Consider the following 17,950-nt stretch of genomic DNA (forward strand, 5'->3'; position numbering starts at 1 on the left):
GGTTTTCATCAGCTTTCTCCCACAGCTGCTGGGCACATCCTTTCTCTTCCACTTACAATTTATAGTAGTGGGTCTTGGTTTCCTGGCTGTACCTGCATGATTTGTTAATCAAATGAATTCCAGTCCTAGCAAGGGCATAGAGTGAACCTAGGACACCATGGCCTCTGGAGATAGAGTCTGCCAGGCACAGCAAGTCTCCCTTGTTTGGGTATTTTTTTCCTGATTGAAACTCTGTGATGACATTTTAGCTTCTTTTACCTTAATCCTGAGATATCACTGTCATAGGTAACTACAGTTTAGTATGAACTAGTGTGTGATAGGGAGGAACCTAGCAAGGCCCATTTGATCAAAATCTTCTGTGTCCCATTGTTTCAAAATGGCCCAACAAACATTTGTTTACTAAATATTAACTCTTTTCATTTCCCTGTGAATTGTCTTCCTGCCCTTTGAAGTCCCAAACCACAATCCTCACCCCCTCTACTTAGCTCAAAATAGGTTATAAGCCTTAATTGCCAGATTTTCTTGGGTTTCACATTCATATGGAACCCCCATGTGTACATATGTAATAAATCTGCTTATTTTCTCCTGTTAATCTGTCTCATGTCAATTTAATTTTTAGATCAGCCAGAAGAACAGAAAAGAGTAAAAGGAAAATAATCTTTCCTCCTCTACAGAACCTACAGCATTTGATACCTTCCTGGGGATGGGGGTGGGGGGGTCGGCGGTGCACTCATTAACTTTCATTCTTAAGTATAATCGTGCTAGTACTCAGGTAAAAGTCAAGGTTTCTACCCACTGCCATGGAAACACATTCATGGATGAATGTGCGTGCATGGATGTGGCAGATGAGTGTGTTGTATGTATGAGTACGTTTGAAAAGTGTATGAATTCACATGAATATGTATTTATATGTTTGTATTCTTGTGTATGAGTCTTTGTGTGTATTTTTGAGCAAATGTGTTCATGTATGTATGTGTATTGATATTTATGGTGTTTCTGTATGATTATTTTCCTGAGTGTGTGTATGACTATATGAACAAAAATATTTTGTGTATAGGTGTGTATTTGTGTGTAGGTTGTATGAATTGGGTTTGAGTGTAAATGTGTGCCTCTGTCCCTTTTTGTGTGTGTGTGGGGGGTTTGGGTGTGTGTACGAAACTATGGTTTTTGTGTGTAAATGTTTGGCTGAGCATATCAGTGTGTGAGTGTGTAGTTGCCTGTGTAAGTGTGTATTGCATATGGGTTTGTATTTTTGTGTGTAAGAGTGCACTTTGTGGGTATATTGTATATATGTGAGTGCATACTTCTCTGTGCAAGCATTGTGTGTATTTTTGCGAATGTGTGTATGGGTGTATGGTGTGACTAGTTGTGGCTATGTGTATTGTTTGTGTGAGCATTGTATGTATAATTGTGCAAATGCAAGTATTTGTGTGTTGTAACTGTGCACCGTGTGCGTGCGTGCATTTGTGTGTATGTATTTATTTGTGTGTGTGCGAGTGCGCGTGGGAGCGGGTCTGTGCTGTCGCCACTTGCCTCCACATCCCCACGATCCGCCCCACTGGCGCGGGAGCAGAGGCTGGGGGACGAGGGAGGGACAGGAGCCTGGGTGAGCGAGCTGCACCGCCACCGTCACCGTCGCCGAGCCGACTTTGCCCTTTAAGTCTGTTTCCAAGCCGATTACAGCTGATCTCCCACGTGACGTTTTACCTTCTGTCTCCCGGAGCGAGTTGCCCGAGGACAGTCCTCAGGCTGCCACGCGCCGCGCCTCCCCAGCCAGCGGCGGGGTCTCCGGCTCCCGCAACTTTGGGCGAAGCAGCTGTTGGCCAGTGCGCCCTCACGGAGCCACTCTCCTCGCGGGCGCTGGGGTCTCCCGGAGCTTCGCTCTGCCAGGAGGGCGGCGGTCTCGGAGAACGCGCCTGGACGCAGCCGGGCGCCCCTCGGACCCCTGTGTCCCGGAGGCCGGCGGGGTGCCCTGTGCGAAGCGGCAAGAAAGGGGGCATCCTTTGCCAGCCTGGACCCGAGCGGGCACGCCTTGGGGGGAGACGGCCAGGAGATGGCCGTGAAGCAGGGGTGAGCCCCCGGCGTCCTCACCATGCAGAAGAGCGTGCGCTACAATGAGGGGCACGCCCTCTACCTGGCCTTCCTGGCCCGCAAGGAAGGCACCAAGCGCGGCTTCCTGAGCAAGAAGGCAGCGGAGGCGAGCCGCTGGCACGAGAAGTGGTTCGCCCTCTACCAGAATGTGCTCTTCTACTTCGAGGGCGAGCAGAGCAGCCGCCCAGCGGGCATGTACCTCCTGGAGGGCTGCAGCTGCGAGCGAGCCCCCGCGCCGCCTAGGGCCGGTGCGGGGCCGGGCGGTGCCCGGGACGCGCTGGACAAGCAGGTACCATGCGCTCTCCTTTCCCAGTCTTCCGGCTTCCGGCCGCTGCACTCCCTAACTCTTCCAACCACAGAGGTCTAGGGCTGCACGGAACACCGAGTCCGCGCTCTAGATCCGAGGTTCCCCCGCTGCGTTACTGGCGGGATATCTTCACGCGCCTCCCCATCTCCATCCCTCCTCTTCCCCACCTCCATGAAATCACTGCGCATAGGGGCTCGGCTTGACCCTGACAGTGATCGGGGCTTTTCAGTTCCATTTCTAACCATCCATTGCTTCTTGAGACTTTTGAAAGGATTTAGTGTGGTGACAGATGTTGACACCTGTTGAAGTTAGAACGATGAGACGGAACTAACTTATTTGGGAAAGTTAGGTTTCTCCCTTACCCGGCTGGTGCGTGTAGGTTCTTTGCCTGCAGATGTTTGGCTGCTGACTGTGCAGAGAACAAGCGGGGCTCCCAGGACGGACAGGCACTTTCTGTTATCCATTTTCAATCTGTCTTTGTGCATTATGTCAGTTTACCTTGCTAGCATTTGACCTGTTGGGTCTAACTACGAAGGGAAATGTGTATCTGATTCCCTCAGGATTAGAATTTGGTACCACATTCTTGCTATGTTTAAACGTGTGGGTGTTTAAAAAGACCGCTTCACTGTTATACTTTTAAATGAGTGCTTTGAAAACGAATGTGACCTTTTTATTCTGGGTCATAATTTTATTAGTTTTGCTATGTATTCAATACTACTCAGGGTGGAACCCTCCCCCCCTACATTTAGTAACTCGTGCCTCATTCCTGCAAATGCGAAATTCGTATTTTTTTTCAATTACTATTTGGTTATTAAAGTTAAAGCAGACCAGTTTTATGCTCCTAAATTCTTACTTTGCTTCTAGCTCTCCACCTTGGGGGGAAAAAAGAGGCTGATTGTCTTTGCTGTTGCATAAAAATATTTCGCAGCTGAATTTTCCGTGCAAGTCAGATTCAACAGCTTCTACTGCAAACGGCCGAGGGTGGCTGTGGGAGGCGCTAGCGATGGGATGATGAATAAGATGCTTGCCTAACCCCTTGTGCTCATAAAACAATCTGTAAAATTAAGAGGAGTTTAAGCTAGGTCGACCAGAGGTTTGATTTTTTTCATTTTGGTTTCACTATAAACCAATAACAGACTTAACTAATTAAATTTGTTATAATGCTTATAAATCTGAAAAGTTAAAAATATACTCTGGTTTAAGGGCATGTGGAGGGTCATTTGAAAAGCTGATTTTCAATTTTGTGGACATGGGTACTGGAAATATGAGTTTAAATTTCAAGTCATGCATTTCAGGATTTAAATTGAGAGCAGGAGAAGGGTTTTGAGGAAATAGATTTTTTTTCAGAATCTATTTTTTTTTCTATTGGTGAGATTTATTTAAAGGTATATGTTCCAAAACCCCACGAACCAAAACTAAAAGTCTTTTTAGGTGTTATTATATCTAAAACAAAATAAGGTACTTTAAGTTACTCTGAATATATATCATTGACTTAATTTCAAGTTATGTTTTCTCTTTGTATTATGCTAATACCAGGAGATAACCACTTTATTTTTCTGAGCTGGGGGTGAGGAGTTGTTACCTGTTGCAATTTATATGGCTGTCTGTTATTTAATATTATATGAAAACCAGCATTTTTCTACTTGGGAAGTATCTGAACTCTCATCTTCAGGATGGTTTTCTTTACACCACACTTTGATAAAGAAACATAACCTCCAGATTGTTTGACTTTTATGCCACTTACTAATGGAAGTCCTAACCTGGTCATCTTATGGAAAAAATTTCTCTGTTTATCATATAAGTTATGAGTATTTCTCAATCATTTTATACTCTTTAAGAGGTTAGAAATGAGAACCTTTGGGGTTTGTAGAAAAACTGAGATGAGGAGAACAAGCCTTCCAAATGGAGAAATGTCACATTTTGTCTTCTCTTAGGCATGCTTCTGGGACTTGGGTTGGTTTAGCAGATTGATGCTTTTCTCCCCCATGGCCCTTCTGTGTGTGTTTGAAGAATTAAAATGAAACTGTGAAGATAAGGAACAAGAAAAACTTTCTACCTTAAATCTACAGTTTATGCAGTTGGTTCCCTTTCAGTTAATTTGTGTTGCTAATGTGCTCACTTCATCTCAGCACCTAGACTGCTGGTCCTTGTGAAACTGGGGAGGTGGAGGGCCTATGTGAGGCACTGAGCAGGGACCATCTTAAGGTCTACTTTTCCCAGAATGCTTCTGGAGCTTTCCACATAAATATCTCCATCAATTTCATAAACGTAGGTAAAGGCTAGGGCTTGAAACAGGGCTTGGGGAGGCAGAGTGGTTTCCTCCACCAGGTTTCTATGTGACTTCTTTAGGCAAATTTCTTAATATTGTCTCTTTTTTTCTTCTGTTAATGAGCTCTGTTTCTTAATATTTAAAAATTAAGAGTTTGGCTTAGATGATTTCCAAGTTGCTTTCTTGGAAATGGTATCTGTTTCCAAGACTATAACAGACAGGGTGAGCTTTTTGGCTATATAGAGGATTCCAGTTTAAATTCTACTCTTTCAAATAATTTTAAAATTCTAATTAATTGTTTTTAAGTAAGTTATAAGAAGAAAACACTCATTGATTTGATTCATCTAAATAATAATTGCAAGTAAGTTAATAGACAAAAGATAAATTATTTTTTGTTTTACCACTTTGTCTTAAACTCTTTTCCAGTCAAGAAGAAGAAAAAGTTGTTTTTCACTTTCCAAGTGTGCCTAGGTTGAAAGAATGTTTGCATTGCTCTATTTTTTCAATAGTGTCCCAAGATTTCACTTTGGTAGGCCATTGGGAGATTGCAAGGCTCTCTTATCAACCTTCCTTAGTGGCTACTTCTTAGGGATAGTTATGGTGATATAATCAAAATGAGTTTAGTTAACAAAATTTTAAGTGCTATTCCTTTTCTCAAAAGTGTGTGTTGTTGGTACTTCAATGAGAGCTCCATTTAATGGAAGATGAAAAACTTACTTAAGAAGGAAGGGAATTCACACTTAGTAAGTACTTTGTCTGTGCCAGGCTTGGTATTATCCACCATTATCTCTTTTAATTTGAACCTCACTTCAGATCTTAGAGATTGGTAGTATTTTTTTCATTTTATCTATGCTAACACTGAGGTTCAAAGAGTTTTGGGGAGATATTCAAAATCTTACTCCAGGTTTGAAGATTGAATAACCTTGAAGATTGCCTTACTAAAAGGACAATTTAAATCCACTGACCTTAAGAAATTTTAAATCTGGGTGGGATGGGGTTGGGGTTGTAGTAGGTGAATCACTTTTTTGTTTTTTCTTTTTTTCCTTCTGAAAACTATTTAAAGGGCAGTTGTGTTCTTGAAAAATAGAATTGTAGACCATTACATTTTCAAAGAAAAATGGGACTTATGCTTAAATGAACAAGTTTACATGGCATTCATTTACTTCATTAGGGATCTTTAAAAATATTTGCATTTAGGGTGATGGAGCACACCTGCCAGTCTGTTTAGTGGCTGTGTCTGTCTTGCTTGCTAGCAGGAGAGACATATAGGAACAAAGCCATCATTATTCTTATTTTTGGGGTAATGTTAAGTATTCTGTTCAGCCTAATATCAGCTGTCTTTTTTGGGGAAAATATCTCTTTAGTTCTGGAGTTTTAAAGTAGTAGATGCTTATATTTGTGCTGAATTAAACATGTTGATTTAATTTTAAAGAGATTAAAGGTTATGTGATCTCCCCTGTTACCTCATTATGAGCCGGACTGTGGGAATAGGGGGCAAGATAGGTGGAGGGAGGGAAAGGGTGAAAATTGGGACAATTGTAATAGCATAAACAATAAAATATTTAAAAGGAAAATATCCTAATTAAAAAATTTTAAAGTAGCTTTGTGTTTTTATGACTGTTCATTTTCCTACAAAAAAGAGAGATGTGTGTGCTTTTTGAGTTTGTTATTGTCTATCATAAACCTTAAACATTTACTATGTAATTATATATGTTGGAATATACACATATTTATTTGTGTCATTAACATTTCAAGGTGTGAGTTGTAAATCCAATCTGTTTACAATCTGGGTAGCTTTAGTTTTTTTGTTTTTTGCTTTAATTGATTTTTAGAGAGAGAAGAAGGGGGAGAGGGAGAGAGAGAGAAACATTGATTTTTGTTCATTGGTTGACTGTTTTTATGCATTCATTCATTGGTTGATTCTTGTATGTGCCCTGACCAGGGATCAAACCTGCAACTGTGGCATATGGAGATGCCGCTCCAATCAAATGAGCTACCTGGTCAGGTTGGGTAGCTTTAGTTTTCAGGACTAAAGATGTATAATGATTCTGTTAAATTATTTACAGTATAAATTGCTCTCTGAAATTAGTTTCCTTTAATTTAAGACTGTATATAATAAAATCTTAGTTAATACTTAAATAAAACTAGAAATTATATTTATTAAGTATCAATATAGCACTGTGGTAAATGTTTGTTTATTTTTTAACATTTGGCCATTATTCCAAAAAAAATTAATCATTATTCCAAAATTATTCATTACATTTCAATTGGTGTAATTTTAAAATATTGGCTGATTGAGAAATTACAAACACATTATTTTGGCTCCACCAGAAAGTATATTTTAGCATTTTTGTCTAAGAAATTTAAATATTATTGTGTGTATATTTGGGGGAAAAAATTGCAGGTTTTTCTTTTTAGTTTTTTTTAATTTGAGAAAACATTGCTATTAGTAGGTGGAATAGAGATGCAGAAAAGTACATGTTCTCAGTTTTCCTTTATACTGGCACTTGAAAAACTTATGATTCAATGAAAAATAAGGATTCAAGTGATTTTTTTCTAAACTTCATCACAGTGAATGAATGCAAAATGCCCCAAATATATTTCTAGTGAGATGGCAAAAAAAAAAAAAGAACAAAAAAGAGGTTAAGTCGATCTGTGTTTATTTAAATAATATTTCTTTTCTTTTCCAACTGTAAAGGAAGACATGAGAAAGTTGGAAAGGTCTCTGTAAGCATAACTTACAGCATCAGAGTAGAGATTAGAGGAAGTTAATGAAAGTTAGAATTCTCATAAGATTTGAGAAGCTACAAATAAAACCGTGGAAATAAAAGCTACACTTAACAGTAAAATTTATTGATCTTTTAGTGCTTTATTTGTTTAAATGTAGGCCATGATTTCTCTTATTACCTCTTCCCATACTTACCAATGTGACATTGCTGAGACTTCTGATGATGGAAACAGCGGGGATCCGAGGAACGCTGGTTACTTTGCATTATTTTCAGGTTGCTGAAATGTTTTATTTTGTCATTGTCTGATTTAACTTAGACATTGCCTGATCCATTTCCTGAGCTGTATTTATGAGCCCGTGCCACTTGTGTGACTAATATAAACAGTGGGGTTAGTGATGTTCAATAGAGGGCTGATCAGAAAGTAGACTTCTAGGGGTTAGCTCTGTGGGAATGGGGAGCGGTAGCCTGGCCTAAGGTTCACTGTGTAACTTCAGAACTCATTACAGGAAAGGGCACAGGAGAGGGTACGACTGTGATGCATAGGAATAGGAGATGGCTCATATCCAATAAGAATTTCCTTTCTTTTAACTTTAAGAATATCAGTTTCCAGTTCAGACGGTAGTACTGTATATGGTTCCATTCAGGAGTTAAACTGCAGGGCTTTCAGTCTTGGCTCAACTACTTATCAGATACGTATATGATGTTGAGCAATTTCTAAGCCTGGACCCCTACCTGTAAGATGGGGATCATGATCGTACCTGTATCATCGGGTTGTTGCAAGCTTCATAGACAATAATAGCCCACACCGACCTCTGAGCATGGGGCCTGGCACATGAACAGTCAGAACATTTGTCAGCTGGTGTTTTCATTGCTCCTTTCTAATAGAATTCTTCTTTCACTTCTTTCTGTTTTCATTACTAGGGTCACTCAGGAAGTATTTTCCTTCCTTCCTCTTTAAAAAATACTTTTAATTTAACACACACAAAATAGAACGTTCAGAGAATGCTCATATACCCAATCACCCAGCTTCAGCAATCAACTTTCTGCTTTCTTTTTATTTCTGTTTCCCTGCACACATTTTATTTTATTTATTTTTTTTTAGAAATTGTTTTTTTTATTGATTATATTGTTACAACAATTCCAATTTTCTCCCCCTTGCTCCCCTCCACCCAGCACCCCCCTCCCCCAGCAATCCCCCCAAGTCCATACCCCTGGTTCGTAAAAATTAACTATCCCCCCCCGCTCAAATATTAGGACCCTTTGTAATCTTGTAAAGGACAATGGGCGAAGGTCTCAAGCTCCTCTAGCTGCTTCAAGCTGGACATGGTCGTTGTCCTACCTACCCTTGGGTCCAGAAATCCCCAATAAGAGTGGGGGTGTGGAGGGGAGGGTGGCCTTCCCACATGGGGAAGGATCGTTCCTGGCACACATTTTAAAGCAAGTCCCAGATATCTTATTATTTCACTCATACATAAAGAAGTTTTTCCTTTTGGCATAGCCCTTGATTGGCACTGAAGATTGTACTAGATGTGGCTCTGAAAAGAATGATCTTGGAAAGAGTTCGTAATGTGTTTCTGTTTGAATGTCTGCTATTAAAATGGTTGTATTCTTCTTCTTTGATATCATTACAAAGGAAATAACTGAAGACAGCAGTTGTTCAGACATAAAGGTGGTGGAATTCACTTTTAAATAAGTTCTGGCATATTAAATCCTAAAGGAAAGAAACTTGAAGTCAGTTGTTTAATCATGATCATGATGTAAAGGTATTTTCATGATTTGTCCTAATTCGCAGGGAAATGAAGTCAGCAGTGACTCCCTTACTGAGGGACCATCTCTACTTTTGTGAAGTCCATTTATCCAGCTCTTTCAGCTGTGCAGTGGGGATGACTTGTTCAGAGTCAGGAAGCGTGCTTCCGCCTCGGATGCTGTTGGCGGTTCTTCTCACTCAGGATTTTAAATAGTTTCCTAACAGTCAGGACATCATCCATAAACCAGTGGTTCATCCATCTTTCAAAATCAATCCCGAGACCCAATAGCTAGTCAATGTTATTTTAAGGCAATTACTATGGTTTTATTAATCAACTGTGTAGTTTGTGTTTCCTAGTGTTGCTAAACTTTCCTAGGGTTAGTTGGTTTCTGTCATATGATTATTTGTTTTAGGCCCCTTTGATTACAAGGGTGACATATAAATGTGAGTTGTCTTGCATTATGTTCACCTCTGTGTGTGTGAGGGCACAGTGGCAATATTTGAAGCAGTATAAGGGTGAGTCTCACTGTACTTTTATTGTGACCTAGCTATTCTTTGGATGTTGGTACTGGCTAACCTGTTTTTCAGTGTGTTTATGCCTTTTTGGTTCCTCACTGCTTCTGTTTTCTCAAAGAGTCTGCTTTCCCTAACTTCAGGGAAGTTTCAGGCCCCTCATGGTTCCGAATCAGTGTGTTGTGGTCTCTTATTCTCTGCTTTTTTCTGTTTTAATTCTCACAGCAGCATGTCTTACTTGCTCAATGTATTCAGGCTCTTATTTTTGTGAGAGAATCCGATTGGCTCAGTTCGCATTTTGACCAGTCCGTAGACTGACTGTCAAACATCAGGGGCTGTGGATAAAGGAGTTTCATGGAAAGTTTGGTGGGTGTGATAGACATTATTATTGACATATCTATAAGCATGTTAATATTATTTTCACCAAACTAATATTTATTCATTATAAACCACATTCTGTTTCTTCAGTAGTAGTTTTGCACCCTCACTTTATCAATATAAGAGCTTTCCAACAATCCAATTTCTGCTTTCTGGGCCTGTTTGGCCTCTTGTATTGCTTAGGGTTCATGGTCATATTTGTTTTACTTTTAAATATTTTAATATCCAAACATTACTTGAACATTGTTCTGTTAACAGTATTTTAAACATAAATCTATTTTTCAAAGGATAGCATATATATAGAAAAGTGTATATAAATGTGCCACTTGATGAACTTTCACAGAGTAAAATTATTTTTGTAACACCCAGATCAAACAATTGACATGATCAGCCCTCCAGAAACTAATCTCATATCTATTCCTCTTTACTACTCCTAACCATGAGTAGCTGCAGTCTTTACTTCTAACATTAGTGATTGTGTTGGTCTGGTTTTGAACTTCAGCATGGAGTCATGCAGTAACTACTCTTTTGTGTCAGGCTTCTTTCCCTCGACATCATATTTCTGAGATTCATCCATGTTGTTGGGTGTTGCAGTTCACTCTATTACATTCCTTTGTAGTATTTTCTTGGTTGAGTATACAATTTCCTTATCTATTCTTTACCTACTGTATGATGGACATTTGGATCCTTTCCAATTTGAGGCCATTACACACAATATGGTTGTGGAAATTCTTGTACAAGTCTTTTGTAAACATAATTTCTGTTGAGTATGTACACAGGAATGAAATTGTTGGTTCATAGGACATATATATATTCAGGATTAATAATTACTGCTAAACAGTCTTCCAAAATAGTTATGTCAATTCGTGTTCCCACCAGCAGTGTATAAGAATTCCAGTTGTTCTACATCCTTGCCAACACTTGGTACCAATCTATTTAGTTGTAAGCATTCTAATGAGTGTATAGTGTCTCCTTTCAGTTTTCATTTTCATTTCTCTGATAATGAGGTGGAGCACCTTTTCAAGTTATTATTGACCATTTGCTTGTTCTCTGTTTTGAAGTGCTTGTTCGACCTTTTGCCCTTATTTTTATTGAGCTGTCTTGTCTTATTGATCTGTGGAAATATTTAATATTAAGTTAAACTACATGAATTGCCATTTTGCCCATCAAAAATGGTTGAATAGCAGAATTTCATATTGTTCATCCTAATATATGTGAAAACACAAGTCTTTTGTCAGTTATATGTATTGCAAATATTTTCTCCTACTCTGGCTTGCCTTTCTGCTCCCTCAAAGGTATCTTTTCATGAAGAGGTGTTGAAAGCTCTAATGTAGTGTCAGCTGTCTATCTTCTTCTTTTTGGCACCCATCTGCCCATGAAGTAGACAGGGGTGGGGACAACGTCCCGAGGTGCTGTTTGTGAAAGGTGTAGGAGCAGGGGCACTGCCCTGCTGCCCTGTGGTCAAAGCAGTCTCATCTGTCACAGAGGACTCAGAAGCAGGTACAACAGAGTGCACTTGCTGCTGTTTTGGTTTGTCACCTGGGACCTTTTTCCTTTGGAGGAAGGTGCCAGGGGCAGTTCTAAAAGACAAAAGTTCATAATGTTCTTCCCTCCCTCACACTTCCTGGAGTCTGAGGTGCTCCCCCCACCCCAGTGCTGGGTGTTACTATTCCCCTAAAAATGCAGACATGTAATATGCACCAAAAAACTTGAACTCAAGAATTTTAATAGCATGATTATTCACAAAATCTGAGTGTCCTAGTCCAGCAGCTCTCACGCCATGTTTCCTCCCAAGTCATCTGCTACCTGCACCTACACCTTTCATCCGGAAGTGTCAGATGCCAGAGGTCAAGGGTGCTTTTGTAAAACTTAATCAGAACTAAGTTTGAATCCCTGACATCCCCTTTCTGCTATGCTGCCACTTGGAGAGTGTGCCAACCAGACGAGCCTGCGGTGTGCTGTTAGGGAGAGAAACGGCTTCATTTCCAGCAGTGGTCAAGACAGAATTCTCAATTTCAAAATGTATCTCTATAATACCCTAGAAGCCTCCCCACTTTGTCCTGATCATTACCCAGGAAATGGCCAAGAAAGGATGACCCCTTTCTCAGAATACCTGCATTCAGTGATCAAACTGCCTTACTCAGTTGTATGGAGCAGGAGGGAATGAGGGAGAGACAGCTGGAGAATCAGCCCATTGTTGAGTACGCACATGAGTTTCAGGGGCCACAACGGTGTGGCTGGGAATAGCTGACTAGTAACCTGAAGAAGTGTCAACAGTGATGAGGCACACTGATAAACCTGAAAGGGGTTCCAAGGTCCGATGCAGCCAATCTGCCAGGAATGGGAAGGGACACCTCCCTCCCAGCCCCCACCTTGTGACGTGGTCTCTCCCACTGTGAGACAAACAGGTTAACTTTTGTCAAGAGTCACAAGTCTGCCCTGCCACAGTGCCTCTGCATTAGACACAGAGTCAGGCTCCACTAACAGCTTCATTCCAATTGGCTCCAGCAGAGAAACACCCCTTCCCATGGGCATCTACATGAGTGTTCCAGACAGTTCAGCCAGCAGTCGTGGTTTGCTCCCAGGTTCATGTTTCCTAAGAAGGGTCTCTTTAATCTGCCATTCTGTAGTTTTCCAAGTGTAGACCAAACAGCTATGTCGTTGGCAGCAGCCCTGAAGTTTCAGTTTTGCCCCCTACAACTGCTTCTGTTTTTGATTCTGCGTAGTTGACACTGAGGCTGAATAGCTACAGGACTCTTCCAGGTACCACCTGGCTTCAGCTTAGCCAAATCATCGGTGAACCAGGCCCACACATTTAGGGAATCTCTGTGAATTGAGGGCCCCATTGAACTGGTGGCTGTGCTTCAGGTAGCTGAGCAGATCAAGTTCCTTCCAAAGGGATACCTGCTATTTTTTTATTTTTTAATATAAGGCTGAGATACTGCTGACTACAGATCAGTTATTTGTTCTTGAATATATTTTTTTCCATTTGACAGGCAAGGTTTGACCCTTCTTCTTTTGTTAGTTCTTGAGTCTGAGTTGATTCATGCTAAAATGGGAATTTCTGGCTGGAGAGTTATAAGATTTCCATGGGTTGGTTTTGACAAGAACTCGGCAGTAAGCTGAGAGTTGCCTGCATGCCTTGTAATTTTGTGTGAATGCTGGACATTGTATATGAAAAGTCAAAGAGATAATCTGATGCTCTGCATGATATTTTTCCTTCAGAGAGAATTTGCTTTCTTGTAGGAGTTAGCACGGGGTTATGTTATGTTAATCGACTCTGGGATTAAGCTGGTGAAAACTAGGTTTCAGGATTTGTGAGAATTTATCTATTTTAAGCTTGCTCTAATTTCTCAAGTATAGCCTTTCCAGGGTCTTATCTGGAATTCTGAGTGTTTACAAACCCCCTTACCACTTGGTCTCTCCCCAGCTCCATGAGACTGCTAAAAACTTAACACTGGTGGGTAAAATAACTCAACATGCAGCCTCTTAACTGCTCGTTCTGCTTAGCCTCTTGGCTCTCTTCCACTTAGAAATTGGCAAATTCCTTGAGAGGAACAACTTCCAAGACTGTCAAACTCACTAATTTACTCTTTTTCTCTAAGATGTCTTTACTTCTTAGGTTCTGGCTGTCTTGTGAGCTCCTTGATGTTTTCAAATGGATTGTTTTTTGTGCTGTCTCTAGCTCTTCTAATTGTTATTAGTGCGTGCATGGTGGGGTGGCGTTGCTGGGGCAAGGTGAGGGTCTACTTGGCCATTTCTGCTTAGGAATGAGTTTTAATAGTGAAACCAAAAATGAGTGAAGCTTCTTTCAAACAGTGGAAGAGTTATGTTGTTTCTTTTCTTTTTTTCCTGGAAATTTATCTGTTAGTTACTTCTAGTTCAGTAATGATAAAACACTTCAGAAGTCAGATCACAGCTAATGCTTATTTTATCAATTTAATTCTGAATATCTTTGAATATGGTGTTTTGAACAAAATAAAGCAAAAATATGATTTTATATTCATAAGATTTTTATAGATGTTCATCCTTTATTCTACTACTGATTGATGAGGTATATTTTGATGGTACTAATGTTTAAGTTCCATTTTATGCCTTACAATGGATTTAGTTTAAACTTTCTTCTTAGATCGTTTTCTCATCTGATGTCTATCTACAAGGGGGACCCCCCCAAAAACAGAATTATCTTCTGGAGGGCAGGCCCTTTGTGGTACAGGCTTCCCCCAGTAGGTGAGTGTTCTAGGAATCCATCTGTATCAATGTACCAGCTGGCATTGTTGTGAGAAGCTGCATTTGGCTTCAGTGAATTTTTTTGGGAAGATTCTTTCAGGACGTTTACCCATTTCATGATGGGTGAATTACAAGTGCACCTGCCCACACTGTGCTGACTATTCAGCAGTTTTTGACCAAAAACAGCATGATTCTCTGCCCCACCTTCCCTATTCACTCCACCCACCTCAAGCAACTTTTTTTTTTTGTTTCTCCCGATCAAAAAAGTTCTCAAACGGAAATGTTTTGGCGATGTGGAAGATGTGAAACAAAAAACAGCAGAAGCACTAAAAGGCAACAAAATCAAGGAGTTCAAAAACTGTTTTGAGCAGTGGAAAAAACATCTCGCTAGGTGTATTGCATCAAATGGAGAGTACAGTATTTCTTCTCTTATCGCGGGTATTACGTTCTAGACCCCCATGAAATAGGTGAAAATCCGCGAAGTAAGAACCTTACATTTATTTTAGTATTTATATATATTTAAGGCTTTATAAACCCTTCCCACACACTTACAAACTGTTCCCAGTCCCTTATTAACCTTTCCCACTCCCTTATTTATCTTTTCCATACTTTTATAAACACTACTTAGGTTCTTAAACATATTCTACGCTCTTAAACCTATCTAACTTTAACAACATACGTATACAGTACCACAAAATCCCACGATATAGCGAAAAATCCGCGATAAATAATTAAATATAGTATTTTTAAAAATCCCGTGATACAGTGAGGCCGCGATAAGTGAACCGCGATATAGAGAGCGACTGCCGTACTTTGAAGGTGACTTCACAATTTTTTAATAAATATATCCCATTTTTGTTTTGGGTCTCCTCTTGTATGTCTGTTGTATATGTATATATGTGTATGTATGCATGTATGTATGTGTCTGTATATCTGTCTTAGTTGATGAACATCTACCCTCTATCTGTGTATCTAATCTATCCTCTTAGTGTTTAATTTAAAGCAATCATCTTTCTCCGGGCATAAGTCATCCCTTCCTTCTTAGAAAGTAAAACAAAACAAAATTAAACTGTTCCATTTAAGATACTAACTTGTTAGATTTTTGTGTAATTCTCACCTGAAGATATTTTTAATGATTTTAGAGAGAGAGGAAGGAAGGGAGAGAGAGAGAGAGAGAGAGAGAGGCTCTATGTGAGAGAGAAACATTGATTGTTTACTTCCTGTATGCTCTCTGACCAGGGATCAAACCCACAACCTTTGGGGTGACACTAACCAACTGAGCCACCCAGCCAGGAGCTAACTTGTTAGATTTTTATGAACATTGTTTTGTGTTACACAATTATGAGATCTGACACTTATTGAGTATCGATTTTGGGTTAAAGGGCCAAGCACTTTAATATATTATCTCATTTAATCTTCATGACCACTCTGAGATAACAATATCTTTCTTTGTTTTGCAGACAAGGATACTGAGGCTTCGAGTGGTTTAGTAATTAACCTAGGGTAAATCTTTAATGAGTGATAATAATAATAGAGCCTAGTTTAGCAACTTAGCTTTTGTTGAACTTGGCCCTTACCTAGGAGCTAGAAATATAGTTTAACCAAATACAACTTTCCCCTCTTCACCAAGAGGGAAAAGCTTCAGTATTGTCTCATTCTTCTTCATCTTGGTACATTTGCAGTTTGAGTGGAAAACTTCTCAGTCTGATCTGGCCATGTTCGTAAAGCCCATAAGACAAGTTATTGTTTCATGAAAATAACCCCACATTTATGAAAAGAAGTCAACAAAGCAAATCTACGGGCCTGATTTTCTCTAAGGGAAGCATTAGAACCAGCTGACAGAACCTCCATAATTTCTGTGTGCCTGAACCTGTGCTGAGGGCCTGAGAGCTGGGACATGGTAGGCAGTGGGGTTTTGGGGACAAGTAAGCCTTTCTCTGAAACATTCTGTCTTTCTCTTGTGCTGCTGACTTCCAGTGCAGGCTTCTTTCTTGTGTCTGGTCAGTACCAAGAGGGGCCCAGCATTGAAGATGTATTGATAGAAGACACAACCTTCCCTGCTATTTCAGACCTTGCCTGTGCTATTGGTCTTGACTCTGATAAAATTTCTGGATGCCTTGATTTATGCTACCACTTTTTGGCCACGAGGTCTAACTAGGTTGTAGTCTTCTCTGATCCAGAGCAGCGAATACCATTGCCTGAAACATTGGGCACCTGAGAATAATTCTTGCAACCGGTGCCATCCTTAGCCATAATTTCCTGCTGTGAACATTATTGTAAAAGTTCACTTTCAGCTTGCCATGTTGAGCTAAGACCATCCTCCTTTCTGCTCACTTGCCAAGGCATTCCACCTGGTCGAATGGTACAGAATGCCCAGTATACTGAGGCAAAGTTCCCAAGTTGAAGTTCTGTATCCACTGTTAATAGCGTGGATTAGCAAGTTTAGTTATTTTCTCATCTGGAAAATGAGCATGATAATTCCTACATCATAAAGCAAGTGAGATTATTAAGTTAATTGAGGTAATCTAGCTGAAAAGTATTTTGTAAACTAAAATGCTACAAAAATGTTATTTTAAATACTTCACAATTACATTTTTTCATGTGAGGGTGATTTAGACAGAAAATCAGTTGAAAAGTTGGTTACTACAGATGTGTATTCTGTTCATTTTTATGGTTCATTCTGAGAATCAGCTAGCTCCTCTACCCAGTTCGTAAGTGTCTTTATGAGTCCAAGTTTTAAACACTCTGTGGAGAATATTTAGTGGGTGACAAATTCCTTAAGAAATAGTTGGAAGATTACCTTTACTAAGTGCAGGAAAATATTAAAAGAATAGATCAGTGAAGGGGTTTTTCTTTGTAATTTAAATCCTTTCTGTTGTATAGGTCCTTCTGACTGTAATAAATATTAAATTTATTAAAGTAAGATTAATAAGTGATTTATTCAGAAGCAAAATGTTAGCTGCATTGATTTTGTGCTTTAAAAGTTCGTTTTTTTTTCTTTTTACAGATTTTAAAATGTGTACTCAAAAATAAATAAATCTACAGCTTACTCATTTCTCTCCCTTTTGGTATAAAGTGGCATGTTAACAGAACATTTTTAAAAGCAGTTTTTTTAAATTTATTAAAGTAATGTTTCTGGGGATCTAATGTACATTGTAGTGACTGTAGTTAACAATACTATGTTGTATACTTGAAATTTGCTAAGAGAGTGGCTCTTAAATATTTTCACCACACACACACACACACACACACACACAATGGTAACAATGTGAAGTGATGGCTTTCTTAACTAAACTTTATTAGAGTAACCATTTCACAACAGATACTGTATCAAATCATCACCTTCATTGTACACTTTAAACTTACACAATGTTATTTGTCAATATCTTAATAAAGCTAGGGCAAAAAAGGAGATCAGTGAGTGGATACAGGTAGTGTATATTTTTTGATCCCACAAATTAGATATAGGAGTGATCGGTTGTCCTGGTACCATTGTAGCCCAAATAGGCACTAGTCAGAATTCTTGCACTTTATTCCAGGTTTTTGAAAGAATAGCTAAGTCACTATGTAATTTCTTGGACAGTTGGTCAGGGATTTTTAAAAGAAAGAGCTTGTTTGTTTATGAATAATTGAGTATCAAAAACTGAAGTTTGAAATCTTGATTCTGTCTGGATGTCTCAGACACT

General features: G+C 39.5%; 1 protein-coding gene across 1 annotated transcript in view; it reads left to right on the forward strand.

Moving 5' to 3' along the window:
• Nucleotides 1–1,749: 1,749 nt before the first annotated feature.
• Nucleotides 1,750–17,950, forward strand: part of RASGRF2 (Ras protein specific guanine nucleotide releasing factor 2) — a 189,854-nt gene continuing 173,653 nt past the window's right edge. Inside the window, exon 1 of the mRNA XM_090276431.1 lies at nucleotides 1,750–2,380. Within this exon, the coding sequence (XP_090132557.1) occupies nucleotides 2,093–2,380 (288 nt within the window). The 5' untranslated portion in view covers nucleotides 1,750–2,092. The remainder of the gene's footprint in view (nucleotides 2,381–17,950) is intronic.

Source organism: Furipterus horrens, unplaced genomic scaffold (assembly GCF_987537825.1).
Source record: "Furipterus horrens unplaced genomic scaffold, mFurHor1.1.pri manual_scaffold_5, whole genome shotgun sequence".
Classification (NCBI taxonomy): Eukaryota; Metazoa; Chordata; class Mammalia; order Chiroptera; family Furipteridae; genus Furipterus; species Furipterus horrens.